Source organism: Crocodylus siamensis, chromosome 1 (genome assembly GCF_052110815.1).
Source record: "Crocodylus siamensis isolate JL-2025a chromosome 1, ASM5211081v1, whole genome shotgun sequence".
NCBI lineage: Eukaryota > Metazoa > Chordata > Crocodylia > Crocodylidae > Crocodylus > Crocodylus siamensis.
In genome coordinates, this window is record NC_143395.1 from 364,796,168 (window position 1) to 364,816,443 (window position 20,276).

The 20,276-nt window shown below is 39.1% G+C and overlaps 1 protein-coding gene across 4 annotated transcripts in view; it reads left to right on the forward strand.

The window, feature by feature from the left end:
* LRCH1 (leucine rich repeats and calponin homology domain containing 1) overlaps positions 1-20,276 on the forward strand; it is a 214,752-nt gene that overhangs the window by 125,712 nt on the left and 68,764 nt on the right. For all 4 annotated transcript variants that reach the window (XM_090025761.1, XM_090025744.1, XM_090025734.1 and 1 more), the window contains exons 4-7: positions 11,113-11,218; positions 12,861-12,997; positions 14,375-14,502; positions 16,381-16,465. In XM_090025761.1, coding sequence (XP_089881887.1) covers positions 11,113-11,218; positions 12,861-12,997; positions 14,375-14,502; positions 16,381-16,465 — 456 coding nt within the window. The remainder of the gene's footprint in view (positions 1-11,112; positions 11,219-12,860; positions 12,998-14,374; positions 14,503-16,380; positions 16,466-20,276) is intronic.

A 20,276-nucleotide genomic window follows, 5' to 3' on the forward strand; every position in this document is an offset into this window, starting at 1 on the left:
CCACAGGTAGAGGGCCAGATGATAGAGCTCTGTGGGCCAGATTTGCCCCACGGTTCATATCTTTAGCACACACAGTCTGGTTCTATTGGCCATGGTTCCATGCTGTATTTTGACATGTCATTTGGGCCCATGCTAGCTGTTTCATCAGAGATTTTCTCATCCCTGGGAGTCATTCCAGAGTAAGGTTGACATGTACCAACAACATGGATTAGCATTGCATGTCCTGAAAACAGCTTCATGCATGGAAGTTGCAGTGTTTTTAGTAAGATTAATAGCTCTTGTCCAGATCTTTAGCTGTTAAAAATAAAAGCAACATTGGATATTCTGTGCAACGCAAATTGCATCCAGAAGGAGGCATGGATTTTGAGGGATTTTACTTAATTGAAAATTGGGATCAAACTGTCATGCCCAACACCTCCTTAAAAAAAGGGCGAGGCTTTCCAGTCATATCAAGCTATCAGAGTTAATTTTTGAGGGCCCAAGAAAGTGTAAAAATTGCCTTTCTAAAAATGTTCCAAAACAGTGGAGACTGATGCTATTGCCACATATCATACTTGTATATGTTTATATATGTTCTATTTACCTACTCCAAATTTATTCCAAGGAACAAGTTTATGTATGTTGTATAAATCTGTTATATCCTGTTTAAAAGATTTGAATAATGCTTTGACCTTCTCTTAAGCTTTTACCTTTACAGTAGAAACTCGCAATATTTTCATTTTTGGTTAAGTTCATAATTTTTATCTTGTGGCCATTCAATTATTTAGTTACATTCCTTTGCTTTCAGTAGGGTTTCAGGTTGCACAGTCTTGAGGACAGTTTGCCTGCTTATGAAAACCTTGCATTGTGAGTGAGTTGTGGTTTTTTGTTGGTTTTTTTTGTAGATGGATCTGAAGGGTGAATTTTACTTCAATGTAGAAGGTTTGCATCAACTCCTCTGTGCATGTTATATCATTAACATAGGTCTAAAGTGGTGTGTGTGATTGTCTTAAGTATTGTTCTGAATTTCACCCTTTGAGATCATGTAGGGCCAGTACTGTAGGCAAATTGAAAATGCTAACTATATTAATCTACCAGTGATAATTTGCTTGCATACTGCTACTTGACCACCATCTCTCACTTGATATAGAAATTAACCTTTCAATGTCATTAATTTTGAGAGAGTTTGTGTTGTCAAAGAAGGAAATGACTAATTAAGAGTAAAATGGAACGATTACAATAAGTCTGACCTACAGCAAATATTAGCCTTCAGTTGTCTACAGATGGTCTTGAAAGCCTGGTACAAAACAGCCAGCTCCCTGATTATTTTTTTTTTAATTTAAAGTTAGAAAACTCTTTGATCGTAATACTGATAACATTGGTTCCAATTTTAAAGCTTAAGATGAAGTAAATATACCCCTAAAAACGAAGAAAGAAAACCAAGGCAAAGTATTGCAAAGTCTAATGAAAATAAATATACAGCTCTTGATTTGTCATAAATGTCCAAACAAAATAAAAATAAAAAGTGTTACATGCTATGTTTAATGGGATGAAGGGACACTACTGTCTCTGCATATCTTGTAACTACCAATATTCCATCTTAATAGATCAATCTTATTCTTGGGATTTTTTTTAAAGGCCACAAGACAAATTTGTCCTTGGAGTTGCAAAAACGTATTCATTTTCCTTGAAAAAATCCCTTTCCCTGAAACCGTAGGCATGTTTAACAGTTCACACATTCATAGAAGTATGCTTCTAGAGAGACCCTTACCCTACAATATCTCTATGTCAAGGTGACTTTATCTTAATCTGTACACTCCAAAAAGTGAGTGGTTAATTATGAACTTGTTTAAAGTCTTTAAATTAAAAATAGGGTAGTAAACCTCTTATAATATTTAGTTTGAGAACAATGCAATTAACAGTGCTTCACACTGATTTGCACAGGAGGTGATTTCCATTGCACTCATTAACAAGGAGTTTTAATTTCCTTATCTAAAAGCTAAAATAATTTCCTGACTCTGTTTGGACAAGGAAAGGAACTTTTGGCAGCAACAGGATCCTGTTAAGAGGTGAATTTTGTTTCTCTCATATGTGATTTGGTACTGTCAAGGAGAGCTTTATTGCTCCCCATTTTTCTTGTTAATTTTTCTTTGTTCTTGAAGCACACCTTTGAATAGTATTGCAAAAGCTCCATTTCAGACGGCTGAATTTGAAATTTGATTGGCTTCTGTTTTGCCCCAGATCTTGGAGCTTGCTGATACTGTGCAAATCATCAACTGAAAGAATAGGAGTTAGAGTATATAAGGCATTCGCTTAGCTTTTCAAGAAAATGTTGTTGCCACTGAAATCATGCCCTAAAACAGTGGTTCACAATCTTTTTTGTACCAGGACCCAGTTGTAAACATCCATGGCCAGTTGTAACCCAGTAAATAGTTTAAGTAGAAAACAGCCCCCTGCACCCCAGGACACAGCTCTCCAGTGTGTAGGGCAGGGGGTGGGTTATAGGGGGGCACAAACCCTCCCAGATATGGCTGCTGTGGGAGCACATGAGACTGCAGCCTGGCTGGACCAGCATGGGCAGAAACCACCTCCACAGCTGAGTGGACAGGAACTGGCACGGGAGAGTGGAGTGGGTGGTGAGACTCATTGCTTCTGCCAGACCCCCTTGCCACCAGCAGTGCGAGAAGTAATGGACTGGGGGCTGCGCTGCCCTCACCTCCTGCCAGCAGCCGCTTGTACGCTGGGCCATGACTATACCTCGTGCCATGGCCTGGCCTCTGTGATTGCTGTTGCTACCCATGCTGACCCCCACCCCACCTCCCCTTTGGGGTGGAGTTGCAGTGTAAGGGGAATGGCAGTAGTGGCCGAGTCATGGTTCTGGGGTAGTGCTGCAGCCCAGTCAATAATGTCAGGAGGAGGCGAGAGCAGTGCAGTTCCCCACCCCACCCCCCCAGTCCATTACTTTTCATGGTGTTGGAGGCACAGTTAGTATGGGGTTGCTGGTGATGACAGCAACAAATTTTGCCATCCTGGTTCACCCTCCTGTTCTGGATCTTAGTGCTGGGCCACAGAGGTGGCTTCTGCCTGTGTTGGTCTGGCCAGGTTGCAGCCCTGTGCCTACTGTAGCTGCACAAATCAGGGGATGCACATGCCTCCCCATTCCTTCAGCACATTGCCTGTACCCCCCACCCACTCTGTGTCATCTGTGCTGCCCACTCCACCCCTGCACGGAACTGCAGAATCTCCTCTCCATGCTGCTGGCTGCCATGTGCATGTGTGTTTGGCATGTGTAATACCACTCTTCTTGATCCCCCCAGGCCCTAGCAGCCCCTTGCAGGCTGGAACTCTGCCAGCCTGCAAGGGGAAATCCATGGTTTTTTATGTTTACCTCCTTTAAAGGAGAATCTATTTTTAAAGTTTGTTCATGAGCCTTTCATATATTCTTGCAACCCACTTTTGGGTCATGACTCATGGGTTGAGAAACACTGCCCTACAAGATATGCTATCTTCTGGTTCTTCTTGTCTCATTGTTAGGTGGCATTTGAAACAGACTAGGACACTGTAGTCACAATCAGGTAGTTTATTTACAGCTTTCGCTAAAACAGTACAGACAAATTGAAAATAGAATCATATATAGTATAACAGAACTATGTAATGTATGATTATTCATAGTTTCATAGTTGGTACTGTTAGAAGGGACCTGAGAGGATCATCAAGTCCGACCTCCTGCCATGGCAGGAAAGAGTACTGGGTCAAACGACCCCACCAAGGTGTTCATCCAGCCTCTTTTTAAAGACCCCCAGGGTAGGAGCCAGCACCACTTCTCTTGGAAGTTGGTTCCAGATCCTAGCCGCCCTGACAGTGAAGTAGCACCTCCTGATATCTAGCCTGAAACTACTCTCTGCTAGCTTGTGACCGTTATTCTTTGTTACTCCTGGGAGTACTTGGGGGACAGGGACTCTCCCAATGCCTGCTGGTCCCCCCTGACTAGTTTGTAAATGGCCACTAGATCCCCCCTCAGCCTTCTCTTGTGGATGCTGAACAGGTTCAGGTCCCATAGCCTCTCCTTGGAGGGCCTGCCCTTCTGACACCTGATTACGTGGGTGGCCCTCGTCTGGACCCGCTCCATGTTGTTCACATCCCTCCTGAAGTGCGGCTCCCAGAACTGGACGCAGTACTCCAGCTGCTGCCTGACCAGTGTCACAGAGAGAGACCAGTGTTGCACAGACAGCATAAAAGCACGCAATAAAATTACACATTCTACCTATTTAAATTAAAACAAACATATTATAGAAGTACAAAAAATAGGTAAAATATATCAATGTGCCAGAGTAAAAGAATAACAGCAGGAAATTTTTTTGAGTTTGGCCCTTATTCTTTGCACAATACTCCCTATACCCAGGGAGTATAGGACAGGCTGTGAATTATTATTGGTTTTTTCTTCATTTGCCAGTTCAAAATTTTCAGTTGAAAGAAAATCTGTTTTATTCTTCTTTCATTAAAGAATGAGCAGGACCATAAATAGCAGTTTAAATAGGTCTTCCTGTTCTTCCCATGGGAACATACCCTGGTTGTATATGGGGTCTGACACCACCTGCCCGTAACAACTGCACATCTCTTGAGTGAATTGTTGTCTAGTAATGGCCTCTTTGTTTGTCATTTTGTCCTTCAGATAGGTAGGTTTCTAGTCCTAAGAGTGTTTTATTAATTTTAAAAAAGGAGAAGTTTGAGAAGATTTCACTGCCTGAATATTTGTCTGCATGCTGGCATCTTTAATTCTTATGTTCATGTCTTGTTCTAAATATAGGGAGAATATTGGGTCATTCACTGTCAGCATGTTTCCCAGGCCATTTTTATGGAGCATAAGTATGTTGTTTAATCATTCAAATAAGTTTATTCAGAAGAGAGACTTCAAAAATGTGCTGCTTAGGGGTACAGGCTCTAATTTTTATGCGCTAATTTAGAGTTCTTAATTGAGCTAAAGTGCTCACAGTAAGATGCCCCCTTTCAGGTCTCATGGGTCCCACCAGTTGTAGGTTGGGTAGAAAAAAAAACTACCTTAAACAGTAATGCAATTTCTCCCCCCTCCTCCCCCGCTTTTTGAATGAACTACATAGGGGCTACACTCCATACAGTAAAACAGACTCTAGCTAATGTCTATAGGTCCCTAGTGCTGCCAGTATTGTCCATCTACCAGTGTTAATGTAAAAGAATAAAACTTCATCCAAAGCTTGTTTTGCCTTAATGCTTATATTTTAACATGATTATGCCAGCTCAGATTTTTATTGAAATAGATCCCAAGATATTTAAATGAGGATACAACCTCCACTTCCTTTTTCTGTAAAAACAAAAAACCAAAAACATTCCCATTTCCTCCTTTCCTTTCCAAAACAACCCCCAGTACCTTGGTTTAGCAGTGTTAATTTCCAAGCTATTTAAGACAATACTGCTGAAAAGCATCTAGTAACCTTTGAAGACCTATCTGAGATTGTGACAGTAATGCATCGTCAGCAGAAAGCAAAACAGGGATAAAATCATTCAGTAGCATAGGTGCATGGAATTGATTTTCTGTTAGTACCACGTGTTTTAGGTCATCCAGAAATAGATTAAGAAACTAGCAGAGCAAACAAACATCCTTGCCATACCCACTGTATAGTCATGTATTATATAGTTACATATAAGTTATTTTGTTGTTTCACATATTTGGATGCCAAATAGTGCAGCACTGAGAAAAATGGTTCATGCAAAAATAAACTTTTCTAAAACCAGCTCTCTCTTCTCCCAGGTTCTTGTTTACAAACATGGATTTCTGAAAATAACAGAGTGAGTGTCTCCCTTTTATATGGGCTGGAAGACTAATTAGGCAACATGCTGCAGGATCTCTCATTCATCCTTGTTAAAAATTGGGATGGTTACATCTTCATTCCATTGCTTAGGATAAATATTTGACCTAGGGAGAAGTGGGCAGCAGAGTCCCCCAGGGCTTGGTCCTTGGGCCTATGCTGTTCAATCTCTTTATCAGCAATATGAATGACGGAGTGAAAAGCAACCTATTTAAATTTGCTGATGATACCAAAATTTGGGGTGAGGTGAGCACGGTAGTAGGGAGGGAAAGACTGCAGCAAGACATGGATAGGTTACAGGGGTGGGCTAGCAAAAACAGGATGCACTTTAACACTGACAAGTGCACGGTGCTGCACTTGGGCAGTAGTAACCAGCAGCACACTTATAAGATGGGAAACTCCCTTCTCGAGAGCATGGAGGCAGAAAGGGATCTTGGAGTCATTACTGACTCCAAGATGAACATGGGCCGACAATGCGAGGTCACAGTTGGCAGGGCTAACTGGACCTTGTCGTGCATCCACAGGTGCATCTCTAGCAGGGCCAAGGAGGTGATCCTCCCCCTCTATGCAACACTGGGCAGGCCACAGCTGGAGTACTGCGTCCAGTTCTGTGCGCCCCACTTCAGGAGGGATGTGGACAACATTGAGAGGGTCCAGAGGAGGACCACCTGCATGATCTGGGGACTACAGGGCAGACCCTACAATGAGAGACTGCGGGACCTGAACCTGTTCAGCCTTCACAAGAGAAGGCTGAGGGGAGACCTGGTGACAGTCTATAAACTCACTAGGGGAGGACTTAGAAGGGTTTGGGAAACACCTTGTTTCCCCTAGCACCCCCTGGCATAACAAGGAGTAACGGGCACAAGTTGTTGGAGAGTAGGTTTAGATTAGACATCCTTAAGAACTACTTCACAGTTAGGGTGGCTAGGATCTGGAACCAGCTTCCAAGGGAAGTAGTGCTGGCTCCTACCCTGGGGGTCTTTAAGAAGAGGCTTGATGCCTACCTGGCTGGAGTCATTTGAGCCCATTATTTCTCCTGCTCAGGCAGGGGGTCTGACTTGAAGATCTATAAGGTCCCTTGCGACCCTACTTCTATGATTGTATGAAATGCCTTGTAAAATGGTCAAAATTGAGCACTATCAATTGATAATTTCCGTAAAGATTTCCTGGGGGAAGAAAGTCCAGAAGGTCAGATTAGTACCTCACCTCTGAATCTCAAGTTAGTAATATGTGTGTGTGTGTGTGTGTGTGTGTGTGTGTGTGTACACATACTAACTTGAGAACACACACACACACACACACACACACTTACTAACTTGAGTTACAGAGGTGGGGTACTGATCTGGTACTACATAGGGGCTAGATTCCATACAATAAAATAGATTCTAGCTAAGGTCTATGTGTGTGTATATCTATATATCTATAAAAATATAAAATGCACTAACCTGAGATTCAAAGGTGAGGTACTGATCTGCTTGTGACTTAACAGGTGACATGTCTTTACATCAATTCCCTCACCAGGTATGATAAGATTGTTAAACTTGCTTTTAAAAAACTAAACCCATGTTTCCTTAGGAATATAAGTATTGGAGATTGAGATAGATAGATATCCCAGAGCTTCATTGATATTTAGTCAGATTACTTAAGAGTTAGTCAATATGGCTGTTTGCAGATGTAGAGGAAAAACAAACAAACGGTGCTTTACTTGAAACTCACCACACTTCTGTACAGAGTCCAGCACAGAAAAAGCAGCACGTTAGTTAGACTTGGCTTTCCCAATGTCTATATAGATTGGGCACTTTAGTAGGGCTGTTTTGGTGCCTTTATCTAATCGCTGATTTAAAAAGCCCCACTAAAGCACCCAATCTATACACATATTGTGGAGCCAGGTTGAAGTAATGCATTGCTGCTTCCTGTAAAGCACGGGTTTTTGGCAGGGTGGGGGTTGTTTTTTTCCAAGTCTGTCAGTGCCTTATATTTGGTAATGTAAATCAAAACCTATACATTCAAATGATCTTGGAAATGTTGTAATTACAGAAAATAATATTGACTGAAGATTTCAGGCACTTAGACTTTTGGTTAATGTATCAACATAGAATGTTAATTCATTTACTTTAAATATTATTCCTCATATTAATGCATCTGTTAATTTCTCACACCTTGTATTGATCAATGTCATCTTGTACTACATCTTAATTTTATAAAATCTACCTCAGAGCAATTGTTCTTTTGAAAAATATGACATAGACATAGGCTCTGTCTTGGTCCATGTTCTTAAAATAATTGAAATTAGGGCAATTTCAGCTCTGAATAGGGAGTACACTAATTACACAGTACCCTTTCATTTTATTGCCACTTCTTTATTTGACATGAAAATGAAATACCATGTCTATACTGTGGTCACACCTACACTGCAAACTTCAGGTGCTCAACTGCACATGCACATAGCATCTCCCAAATGAAAAGTATCAGTGTTGTATTTGCATGGTGTTGCCAGTGGCCTAGTTAGTGTAGCCACAGCACTGTGGAAGCACAGCTCTTTTGCTTCTGGGGAGATTATGCATGTGGAGCAATGCTTTGTGTATAAGTATGTCACTGCCAGCCACAGTAACTCTACCCTATTAAGGAGGGTACAGTCCCAGCTGTTCCCTGAAATATCCACTTCAGGGATATCCCCCAGACTAGGAAAGCAACCACTGACTCAAGTCCTCAACCCCAGGGCTAGGAAAGCATTCACTGCCCCCACCGGGGCTGTGCTTTTTCATGCCTGTTCACCTGGGACCTAGCTATTTTTAGCCTTCTGGCCCCCATGCCCTCCCATGTTCTCTCTATCCCACATGCTGCTCCCCGGGTTCACTGGAGTGATGTTCACTGCTTCCAGAGCTGAGTAAGTCAGTCTTGGTGAAGGGAAGAGCTGGAGGGATGAGGCTACGTCCACCGGGGTCTTGGGAGCTAAAAATAGCCTCTGATCCCCCCTCAAGTCCTCCCATAGAGCCTGCAAGTCCCTCTGACTCCACTAGACCCTCCCAGACCCCAGTAACCTGCCCTCCGTGAACCCCTGCTGCCCCCTAATCTCCCTCAACTCCTCCCACAGGTCGCCTGCCTCTCCACACTCTCCCTGCTGATCATGCCTGCCTTCCACCCCCCCTGCTGATCATACCTGCCTTTTCATCCCCCGGCTAACCCCCAATTTTCCCCTCCCCAGCCTACTTGCCTCCACATCTTGCCTCCCAAGACCCCCTGCTAGCCCTACATCCTGACTTACTTTGGATCAGGTGGCCATTTTGAATCCGATCTAATCTCCCCCTAACATTCCCAAATATCTGTACTTGGCCTAGGACAGTAAGGTCTTCTAGAACTTCAGTTACTTGGAAACTCCAAGATATATAGTAACATGTTTATATTTCATCATGATGACTAAGTTTTAGGGTATAGTTTGTGGATTCCATTAGAGCTTTTCCTGCTTGATGCCATTTGAATGCATGGGAGGTTCCCAAAAATACGTGGGAGACACCATAAAGAAATTAATAAAGATGGTGGATAATTCCATTAGTTTTTAAATTGATTCAAGACGGTTACTACTTTTTTCTCAGTAGTATTTTTATCAGGAAGTTCAGTGGATATTATCAGAGTTAGGTCTCATTTTCTAATGTTTTACACATCTGATTTTAGCATCATGTCACTGGTCCTCCACTACCATAATCTGCTTTGTTCTTACTAGTGGATGGATTGTAGAAATGCACAAGCATCTTTTTTATCTGTATCTTTACAAATTTTAACAACCTGTTGGAACAGAGGAATGCAGCTGATGGAACATGCATATTAGTCATCAGAAATTACCTAGTGACATGCTCTCGGTTTTTGCTGCATTGCATGTTTTTGGCGAATTTAGGACCCTGACTCCTGAATATTTCTCTAAGTAAAAGCATATTATATACTTGTTCAAATAAAGTAAACTTGAAGCATCTCAACTAAGACGGCATGTAAAGCACTTATATAACCGAGAAACCTGTTTCACTGAGCTTCAGGGATATTTGAGAGGTTTTTTATTTTGTTTTGTTTTGATTATTTTTAACCTAATGTCTTTTTAGCTATCTGTATTTCCTGTCATATGGTGGGTGAGTCTTATAAATGAGGGGCACTTTGTTTCTTTCTCTTACACCTTGAATTACTGTAGTCCAGGTGTAGGCTGCTCCTGGCACAGAGGTGATGAGCCCGGTGCAGCTGTTTGTAGCCAGCCTGCTGCTCATCACCTCCATGCTGAGAGTGGGGGAGAGACTGGGGCTGCGCTGCCTCAGGCTCCTCCCCCACCGCCCACTTAAAGGTGCACCTGCATGCACTGGTGCGGAGCTGGTGCCAGAGCCCGGCACAGATGTTTGGAGCCTCCCAGCTGCAGCTGGCCCTGGCTCTGAGGAGCTGCTGCCAGTCGGGATCCCAGCTGCTCCCAGCAGGCAGCTGGGACTCTGCAAGCCCTGTGGGGAGCAGCCCAGGCTCTGTTGCTGGCAGCAGCTTCCTGGAGCTGGGGCTGGCCACGGCATGCCAAGCAAAATGGCCTTGCATGCCACACTCGGCTTGCATGCCAGGGGTTGTCAACCCCTGCTGTAGTCCATAGAGTTGCCGGGTCATCCTCCTTTTTCTAATACAGTACTTTGTAAAAAAGAGAAAAAATATTTTTCTTCATTTAGATTTTAAAATATTAATTGTATACATAGTAATTCTGAACCTCTTCCTACATCTGTTTTGTAAACTACTACCTAAAAATTGTCTCACTTGTGTTATGTCTTAGAGTTGCTATCACTAAGATTTAAAGAAAGAAGATAAAAATTGATGTTAGTATATGTTAACATAAAAGATGTACTTCTAATATACCCTGCCTTGGACTTTTCTTCAGGTAATCTAGGTTGAAGTACAACAGAAACAAGCAGCTTGCTGTTAGGAAATTATTTCTATCTGCAGCTTTCCACCCCCCTCCACACTGATCCTAAAATCCTTTAGAAGTTTATTGTTAAACAGAAAGACTTGTAGAAAATTAAACAAGGAACTCAAATGGTACTATATTAAATATGCTTGTGTCCAAGTAGATGTTGTGTCTTAGTTTTACGTGATGTAACACCTATAATTTTTACCAGGCTTCTAATTTTGCAACATACGGTGCGTTACATTAATTTAGATTTGTTACCCTGAAAAACAATGTTGTAATGATACCAACAAATTTCTTTGTATTTTGCATTGTAAGACTCAATTCTTAGGGGCTGGTATTTCATTATTTCCATAATTACTTTTGCTATAGGATGTCAGCTGCAATGAAATCACAGCTTTACCACAGCAGATAGGTCAGTTGAAATCTCTAAGAGAACTGAATATCAGAAGAAATTACCTCAAAGTTTTACCACAAGGTAAAAACAAAACAACCCCCCCAACTTTAAAATTCTTTTAATTTGGAATGTTGAAAATTTGCATTTGTTTGATTGTGTAAATCAATAAGATTAAAAATATCAATTTTCTTGCGTTAAAATTTGTTCCATTTCAAGTTACTGCCCATTAAAACAATTGCAACATTTTTACTTTACAAGGAGAAGCAAGGTGTGCAGTTTCTATTTTTTAATGTGATGATTCTTTTGTGATTGATATTGCCTTTAAAGTATTAGCAAATAGCATTTGATAACAAATAGCATGGAAGCAGATCTTCAGCTATTGTAAGTTGTTACAGCTTCAGAATATTCTGAATGTCCTTTTCTACTGTCCGAGCCTAGCAGTCGCTGTGTTTCCCTTCTCGCAATGGATCTGCAACACTTGATACCAGTTGAGGATTTACCCCACAGAATCTTAGAATTAATTTAACCATCTTGAAGCAAAATAGAAGGTGGACTTAAAGGATAGTATGCACTCACCTGTTGTTTCCTAGTATTTGATTGTCAGGCCACCAGTAAACTGTTGTGGAGCAGTTTTTACATGATTCTTATGAAGTAATGGCATATAGAGATACATACACAACAAAACAAACTGTAGCAAACTGTGAAACCTGACGTAAATTTGAATTTACAAGGTGTATGAGCATAGGATAAATTTGAGACCAACTCCCTCCCTCCATGAATTCTGCCTGACAGACTAATGTTGAAATTCTTACTCAGATAAAATTTCTGATAAATTAAAGTACAGACCAGATTATTCAGCAGTTTCACATTCTTTAATGATAATGAGAACCCTGGAAAATAATTGGATTCAGTAGTAAAGTTTTCCAGCAAAAGGAAAACTCAGTTACTCAGTCTGGCTTTGATTCATGACAGTCGTTGATCATGTGATAGGAAAAGTGATGAATACATTTAAGCTCATTTTACTTCTTGCACTTTAATCCCATTTCCATTCCTTTTATGGAAACATTACCTTCAGGGAGATCCTGTCAAAATTCCCTGAGTCTGTCCCATCAGCACTAACCCTAAGTCAGTAATTTGAGATGCTGAGGCTTCCTTTGGAGAGCCATGCTTCTTTTCTAGCATAGTCTAATCCCCCCCAAAATAGTTCCATCAGAGCAGTTTAAGGCCACTGCCTGCCTGTTCTCCTTCAAAGAATGCATACAGTATATTTTACCCAATCTTGGTAACAGTCCTTCTGACTTCTAGAAACGAAAGTTGGAGAGTGTGCTTTTTATTTAATGTGTTATGGAATTTCTTTACAAACCTGTTTGAGTTTATTGAATGTATAGATTGAAATAGCCAAGCTTTCCTTTACAGCATGAGAGGTATTGGATTTAATTTCAAGCAGCTGTCAGTATAGCAGCTTAGTTGGCCTAGATACTTGAAATTGCTGAGGTTTGTCCATGTCAGTATGTAGAGACTGTTAGAATATATTTTTATGTGAGGGCCTGCAAAATATATATATTTAAGTTACAAGATTGTACATGTGCTTAGAAGATAAATTGGATTTAGTCTACTGTGGAATTGTTACTTCTTCTCATTAGAAGTGGAGTAATCAGTAGTTGGTTCATTTATTTTGTGTAAAAAAATAATATAATAACGATGATCTTTCTGTTACTTTTAGAACTAGTAGAGCTTCCCTTGGTAAAATTTGACTTTTCCTGCAATAAAGTGCTCGTGATTCCAATTTGTTTTAGAAAGATGATGCAGTTACAAATATTATTGCTTGAGAATAATCCTCTTCAGTCACCACCAGCCCAAGTAAGTAACATCTGTTGTTCAAATTCTTCTTTTAGCATGAGAGCAGAAGCATAGCAAATGTCAAGCACAGTCTGCTTTAATTACTGCAGTATAAAACTATTTTATTTCTTGTTTTTCAAGATTGTCAGTCCAGTAGTGATCTATAAATTTTAATTTTTACACCCATAGATTTAGCTAGGCTTTTTCTTTTTGAGATATAAAATACATCTTCTCAACTTTTGCACTTGGACATACTACATCTGAAAAGAGAGCTTAAACGATTCTGCCTTTTAAACTGCAAATGCATTATTTGTAGGGCTTTATTTTGGTTTCTGTATATGTTCACTGCTTAATGTTTAATGAACAGGATATTGTATACTGGTGGAGGGGGATCACTGAAAATTTTCTGGATTAACCTCTATTCCATAGCTACAGTCGATAAGTCAAGACACTATTTCAGAAACTTTGGATGTGATTTTTACCATTGTGTCACAGGTCACTAATACATGCAGCCTAGAGAATAACCCAATCAAAACTTTTATCTGTAAAGCCTCTTGTATAGGATGGATGCACATAGGAACTAATGGGTTGCATCACTAAATATGTCCCACAGTGAGATACTTAAATGCCGGTTCATGGAACTTTCACTGTACTTAGGTTATCTTCTGCTGGACACTGTTTTCTGTTGTTGCTTTGACTCAGTAAATGACAGATTCTAACTATAATTTTTTTTAAGTGCTAAAATGATTGTTCATTGACAATTGTTATTTGCATACAATAAAAATAGAAGATCAGTTGCTTAAGTAAGCAAAATGTGTTCTATTTTATATTAACCCTAAAGCCCGTTTAAAGGCAAGGTAAAAATGATGCTCATGTTAGAAGGTAGATCCCAGAAAAATTATTAGATGTTAATAGCCGTCTCAAAAGTGTATAGACATTTTGTAAAGAAATTATAGCTAAATGTAAAGGGGCATGTTAATAGCCCTTTCAGTTAATTTAAAAGAATCATTTTCATGCTTACTTAGAAACTACAGAATATATGTTATGTAATATTTCTCAGTTGGAGAAAATATGTACATTACTTGTAGACTGTCAATATTGAATAGGTTGATATGATCCCTTCTTGTGTGGATTTTCATCATTTTTGATGTCAGAGAGGCTTTGTATTACTCTGAATTTGTTTTGTCTAGTTGACGTAAACTTTTTTGTCCAGACCATCTTGAATTACAGTGCTGCAGTTAAAACTTTCATTGTTTCTAATATTACTATTTAACTACTTCTCTAAAATGGCAAGATATACATTGTGACTTTTAGAAAGTGGGAATCTAAGAGAAAATGTCCTACCCTGTCATTTTGAACAAATTGTTTCTTCCAACTTTTTCCCCTTCATTCAAATAGATTTGCACAAAGGGTAAAGTGCACATATTCAAATACCTGAGCATACAGGCATGTCAGATTAAAACAGCAGACTCGCTTTATCTTAATGCCATAGAACGTCCACACTTGCAACAACCTGTGGAGGAGAAGTAAGTATAAAGAGCTTACACTCAATTATTTCACATATGTTTTTGGTGACTAGAACAAGTAGAATACGTTTCCTATTCCATTTTTATTCAACTATGTAACCTGTTGAATGAAAGTTTGATCCAAATTAATATGTTTTATTCCAGAAAACCCCATCATAATTTAGAATAAATATGATATTTATGTAACTAATATGATTTTGAGTAGTTATGAAATATCACCCTTCCCACATATGATAAGCATGTTATTTAATGAAGGCATTTTATTGTCTGTGGGTTCAGATTAAATGTATTTATTTTTAAATCCACATTGTTGCCTTGCATCTTTCCCTTCTCATTTTGTCTCTGGAAGCTAAAATAAGGGGTTTTATCCTAAATTATTTAATTGTCCATGCGACCTTAACTTCAGTTTATGAATTAATTAGCAAAAATATAATATTTAAAGACTGAGTGAGAAACTCAGAATAATGCTACATGCTGTATTTCTGATGAATAAGTTAATAACTTTGATTGTGTTAAAATGTTAACTTTTAAGGGCAAGTACACTGGGACAGTAAAAAGCAGTCACAACCTATTGCTGTTTCTTCTGTTTTATATCCCTAGAGCAGCCAGGGTAGCCAAAGTATATTGGTGAATCAGGCCTTTAGTTTCAAATAACTTACTTGTCGAGAAGGCAGTGTAATGTAATATAATATATCATATTTTATAATATACTTTCTGAATTGTTACATGTCCTTTGAAAACAAATGTACTTTTCATTTACTAGCATCTTTACCAGCCACTTTTATTTATTTATTTATTTAGCGAATGCAAATCCACAGAGCCAAGCAGTAGCCAATGAGAAATCAAAATGTATGGAAAATACATTAAAAATAGTTCATGCTATTAAGAAAAATCTTCTGGTTAAAGGTTTTTAAATAAATACATAACTTTGCAGAAATGTCAACAGATTGTTTTCACAGGCAATCACAGTGTTTACTGACAACAGATGGTGAAAGATTAGACCTAATAAGAGACCTGGCTCTTAGAGAATCTTAAAATGTCATTTTTCATTTTCTTGATAAACATGTCTAGCTTAAATGAAACTGGTTGTTATGCCTAAATGATAGATTTAAACATGATTTAGGACTTTCATAACTAGAAAAATCTGTGATGAAAATAATGATTTTTAATTTCATAACTAGGAAAAAACTCTGTGATGAAAAACTGAAATAAGATATGATGATACTTGTACTATCTTAATAAAAAGGAGAACATAACAGACAGTTACTATAGAATGAGTAGTGGTCATATCTGGCAATAAAAACAGCAGAAAGTGCCTGACATTACTATGATTCCCTTGTTACATCATTAACCAACAAAGATTGTTTTTACATCAATGCACATTAAAATGGTTCCTATGTCATAATTACTTTACATTTCAGAGATACATAAGAACTCTGGAATATTAGTTAGTTTTTAGTTTATTAATTCTAAGATTACAATTCTGTTGACTATAGTCTGAATTCAGCATTTTGGTTGATCTGAAGTCAGTTCAGGAATTTAAATAGTATTAGTGGGGCTAAACTACTAGCTAACAACTAGCAAATTTTACCTTCCGTGAGAGCAAAAATGACTTTATTGTAGATTGTGTCTCAGTCTTAATAAATGTTTTAATTGTACTGCCAGACATCTTTATTGAATAACTTGTGGAGTGTTATGTCTGTTCCATTTTCAATTGAACTTTTGCCCAACAGTATCTTAAATGTGTTATGTTAGCATAGTAAGTATCTGATTCTGTGCCTTGGAAGACACTAGTTTTACCATTGACTTCTGTGATACCAACATCAGATTCTCGTTACATACTAAGAGAGTTTTCTGTTGGCTTTTATTTACATTTAGCATGGATGACATCTATCCAAATAAGAAGGATTCTGATTCGGGTGTTGGTAGTGATAACGGCGATAAACGCTTGTCTGCTACAGAGGTAAAGTGTCTGCATTATTGCTCTTCAATCATTTTGGCTTACACTTGCAGTTGGCTAGGTTTGTAAAATGTCCCTTTAGATATTAGAAATATGCAGCCCAACCTTTGTCAGCACTTTTTGTAACAGTAGACTTGGAATCAATGAGGGTAAAAAACAATTTTTATTCTGGATACCTTCCGAGGATGGAAGTCAAAACACTGATTTCAGGTAGTTTAACAGTCCATTACTGAATAACAGAAATTCATCAGAAATGGATTACTGTTTGTCTTATGCAGGATTTTGGAATGTGCCAAAAGTAGCCCAGTTCATGTAAATTAGACTTCTAATATCGCATTTTTGAAAATCTAACACTTGATATCTAGTTGTTAACGTAATATAATGATAAGTGAAAAGCAGTGCAAAGTTGTGTGTGTCTTCAATAGAGTTAAATGTGAAGTTCTTCCTTCTCCATTCTTGTGTTTACTTTTTAATTCTTGGTGTACTGTTGATCATTTCACTACCCAAAATGCCACTTGAAATCACAGACCCAATGTTTATAGCTGCTTTGTAATTTTTTTTTTAATTTGACTGTTTGATTCTGTAAATATTCATGAAAACAGATACTAGAATGACACTGTTGCTGACATGACATTTTTGGAAGCCCTGAATTGAGAATTGATCTTTTTGAGGTGTATGTTCCTAAAAATTCCTTTGGAATTGGTTGACTGAGATTCAGAATGTGGTATTTTTGAAAGAAAAAGAAGGGTGGGCAATAGGGTGAGAGGCTGGGGAAGGAATAAGGTATTGTAAAAATAGTAGCGTAGAGAAACTGAAACTAGAGGGGTTAAGGAGAGAGAATAAGAAGGAACAAATGGCAAAGAGTGTGAAAGAGAATAGGAAATGTGTAACTAAGGCCACATAAGGATATTAAGTTTCTCCTGGGAGAATCACTGCTCTCCCAGGAAAAATCATAAGTATATAGATTTCAGGATTTTTTTTCCAGAGCAAAAATAATTACTCCAGGAGAAAAATAACCTGGCAGCAATCAGGGTTAAATCACTCCCAGGAGTGAATGAGAGAGAGAATGTTTCTGTATGTTCTTTTCTTAGAGATGTCATAGCACAGCTCTCTAGTATCTCAGGGTGCTTTGCTTCTGTCTCTCCCCCACCTCCTGGGATACAGTGTGTCACTCATTGGATGCTACTAAGTCCAAGTAGGGAGCAGAACATAGACCTCTTCACAAACCTCACATTATATTGCCAGGAGATGCAGGCTGAGTGAGTAGTCTACATCAGACAATCAGCACTACCATATGCACTGCTGCCATTCTATCTCCCAGCAGACTGAGGGAGCCTGCAGAGCACACTGAGATGTATGTACAGGGGGGCCCCTTGCTGTGCAGTATCTGCACTGTTCATCTCTTTATTCTGTAAGCACTCAGCATTTGGATGTCTATTCAGATGTCTCTGAGTAAGTTTTTTCTACCGGGAGAAAAAAACCTGAGAGAATTTTCCCAGATTAGTTGAACATGTGTACATTGCCTGTGTTAACTGTGTAATACAGTTCACAGTTTATCCTGTCTTTCAGATTATAAAGAGCATGCCTTTGTTTTTGTATAGCATGTACCACTCCCACATTATTGATCCTAAGTAATAAAATGTAATATCACGTAGTCATATAATGAATGGTATATGTTTTCCTTTTCATTTTTGTGGAAAGGCTGCTGTCATTTTCTAATGTTTTCGAAAGTGTCTCTTTTCATAGGAAGGTGGGTGGCCTCCCTTGATCCTAGCTGTGACCCACCTTTGCACACTAGGAACTCTTACATGGACATCTGTGGATTTATTCTTTTTTTTGTGGGTCCCACAATCGCAGTGTTGAAGGGTAGTGAAAAAGATCAACACATGGGGCACGCTGGGTATGTCTGCTTAGAATAATAACATATGTGAGCTAATTGATAGGGCTATGTGAAGCTTTGGTCCCTGATTCGATTCGGCCTGATTCGGTGGCTAAACCTCTAAATCGAATTAGGAGACCCTTTAATCTCTCTGAATTGAATCGGAACACTCCAAATTGATTCGGAGAAATTCAGAAAGATTCAGCGATTTGAACATAGACACAGCTTTAAATGTTTTTTCTAAATACCTAAAGGTACCAGGCGGCTCGTGAACACTGTGATGCTGGGGTGAATGGTGTGGGGAGCTCCCCAGCGTGCTTGGCAGCAGATCCGGAAGTGGACCAGAAGCACTTCCTTTCCACTTCTGGGTCCTCTGGAGAGTGCATGTGGGGGGCCCCCTGCACCTTCCCGGCTCAGCAACTGGTGCCCCTTGAGTCTGGGGGGGCCCCCTGGGGTCTCCCCCTGCTTGCTGCCCAGTGGACCCGGAAGTGAACTGGAAGTGCTTCCAATCCACTTCTGGGTTCACCACTGAGCATGCAGGGGGCTCCTGTGCACTCCTGTGGGATGCTCCATACACCTCAGCATTGCAGGGTTAACAAGCCACACCTGGTACCTTGAGGTATGTAGAAAAAACATTTAAAGTTGTGTCTATGGGCAAATCACTTATTCCCTAATCAGCATTGTATCTTCAGATTCATTTGAATTGAATTGGGGACAGTGATCCGAATCAACTAATCAAATGGCTGTCCCCGATTTGGGCTGAATCTGAATCAAATACTGCCCATTTTGCACATCCCTAATAGCTGAATGTAGGACCTTGGCTACTGAAAGTAGTGCTAACACTCCACCCAAGCTAATTAACACTGCTAAGAAGAACTAGCTCAGGCATTCCTGGACATGACTGCATTGTGCTTTGCACACATTACCCACACTTTTTGGTACTAAGTATATAAAAGTAAAGGAGGAGCAAATATTCTTCAAAGGGTAGCTTTTCAGAAACCTGGCCGAACTTCCATAGGACTTCTGGTCTGATTTAAGTGAAAGTCTTCAGATTGCAATAAAGAAATGCATTTTTTCCTTTTAGAAAGCTTTTATGATTGTTAGTGCTTGTCTAAGTGCTTATCTGCCTGTCAGAAATTAGAGAAGCTGCTGCTTAGAAGGTAGTGTAATAGATTTTATGGATAATAAAGCAAACTGAAAATAATGAACATTCACTACAATTTACACTATTTAAAACAGAGCATTAAAAATACATCAATCACCAAATATTTTGGCAAGTTTCTTACAAGAAATGAAGTTTTTAATAGGTTTCTAACATTTCTGAGAACATAAATTCCATTGAAGGAGTGTGACAAATTATTTTGTTTTCCAACATGTTTTACTTAAAGTGACTAACCTTGTTAATGAAGAACTGTTATTGTATAGCTTTCTCTGGGGCTGTAAATAACATCTTTAATGATGGATTGTTCTCCTGTAATTAAATTTAAACAGCCCTACATTGGAGAAGAAGTGCTAAGGAAATTACAAGGGTGAAACAGCCCCTTTTTTGTACTATGAATACTAATTATATGGCATTTATTTATTCATTTATCCAATTGTATCTGCCTGCTAGTAGAGAACATGGGAGGTGATAATCATGAATCCCAAATGTGTGTAGCAGTAAATGACATCACTTCTTTTCTCTTACTACCTGTATCACTAATCAAACTTTGCAAAATGTTTATTGTGCATTGTGATTACCACTCCACATTTTTATAACTTAATATAACTAATATAACCAACAGCTTGTTAAAAGCATCAAAACAAACTACAACTTCATTTATCTTCCTATTTCAGAAACAAGGGGCTTTTTTAGTTCTATCATTAATTGGACCAACTATATAGTTAGGAGACAGATTAGACCCAACTGGATGGTCCAGATAGTTCAGGAATATG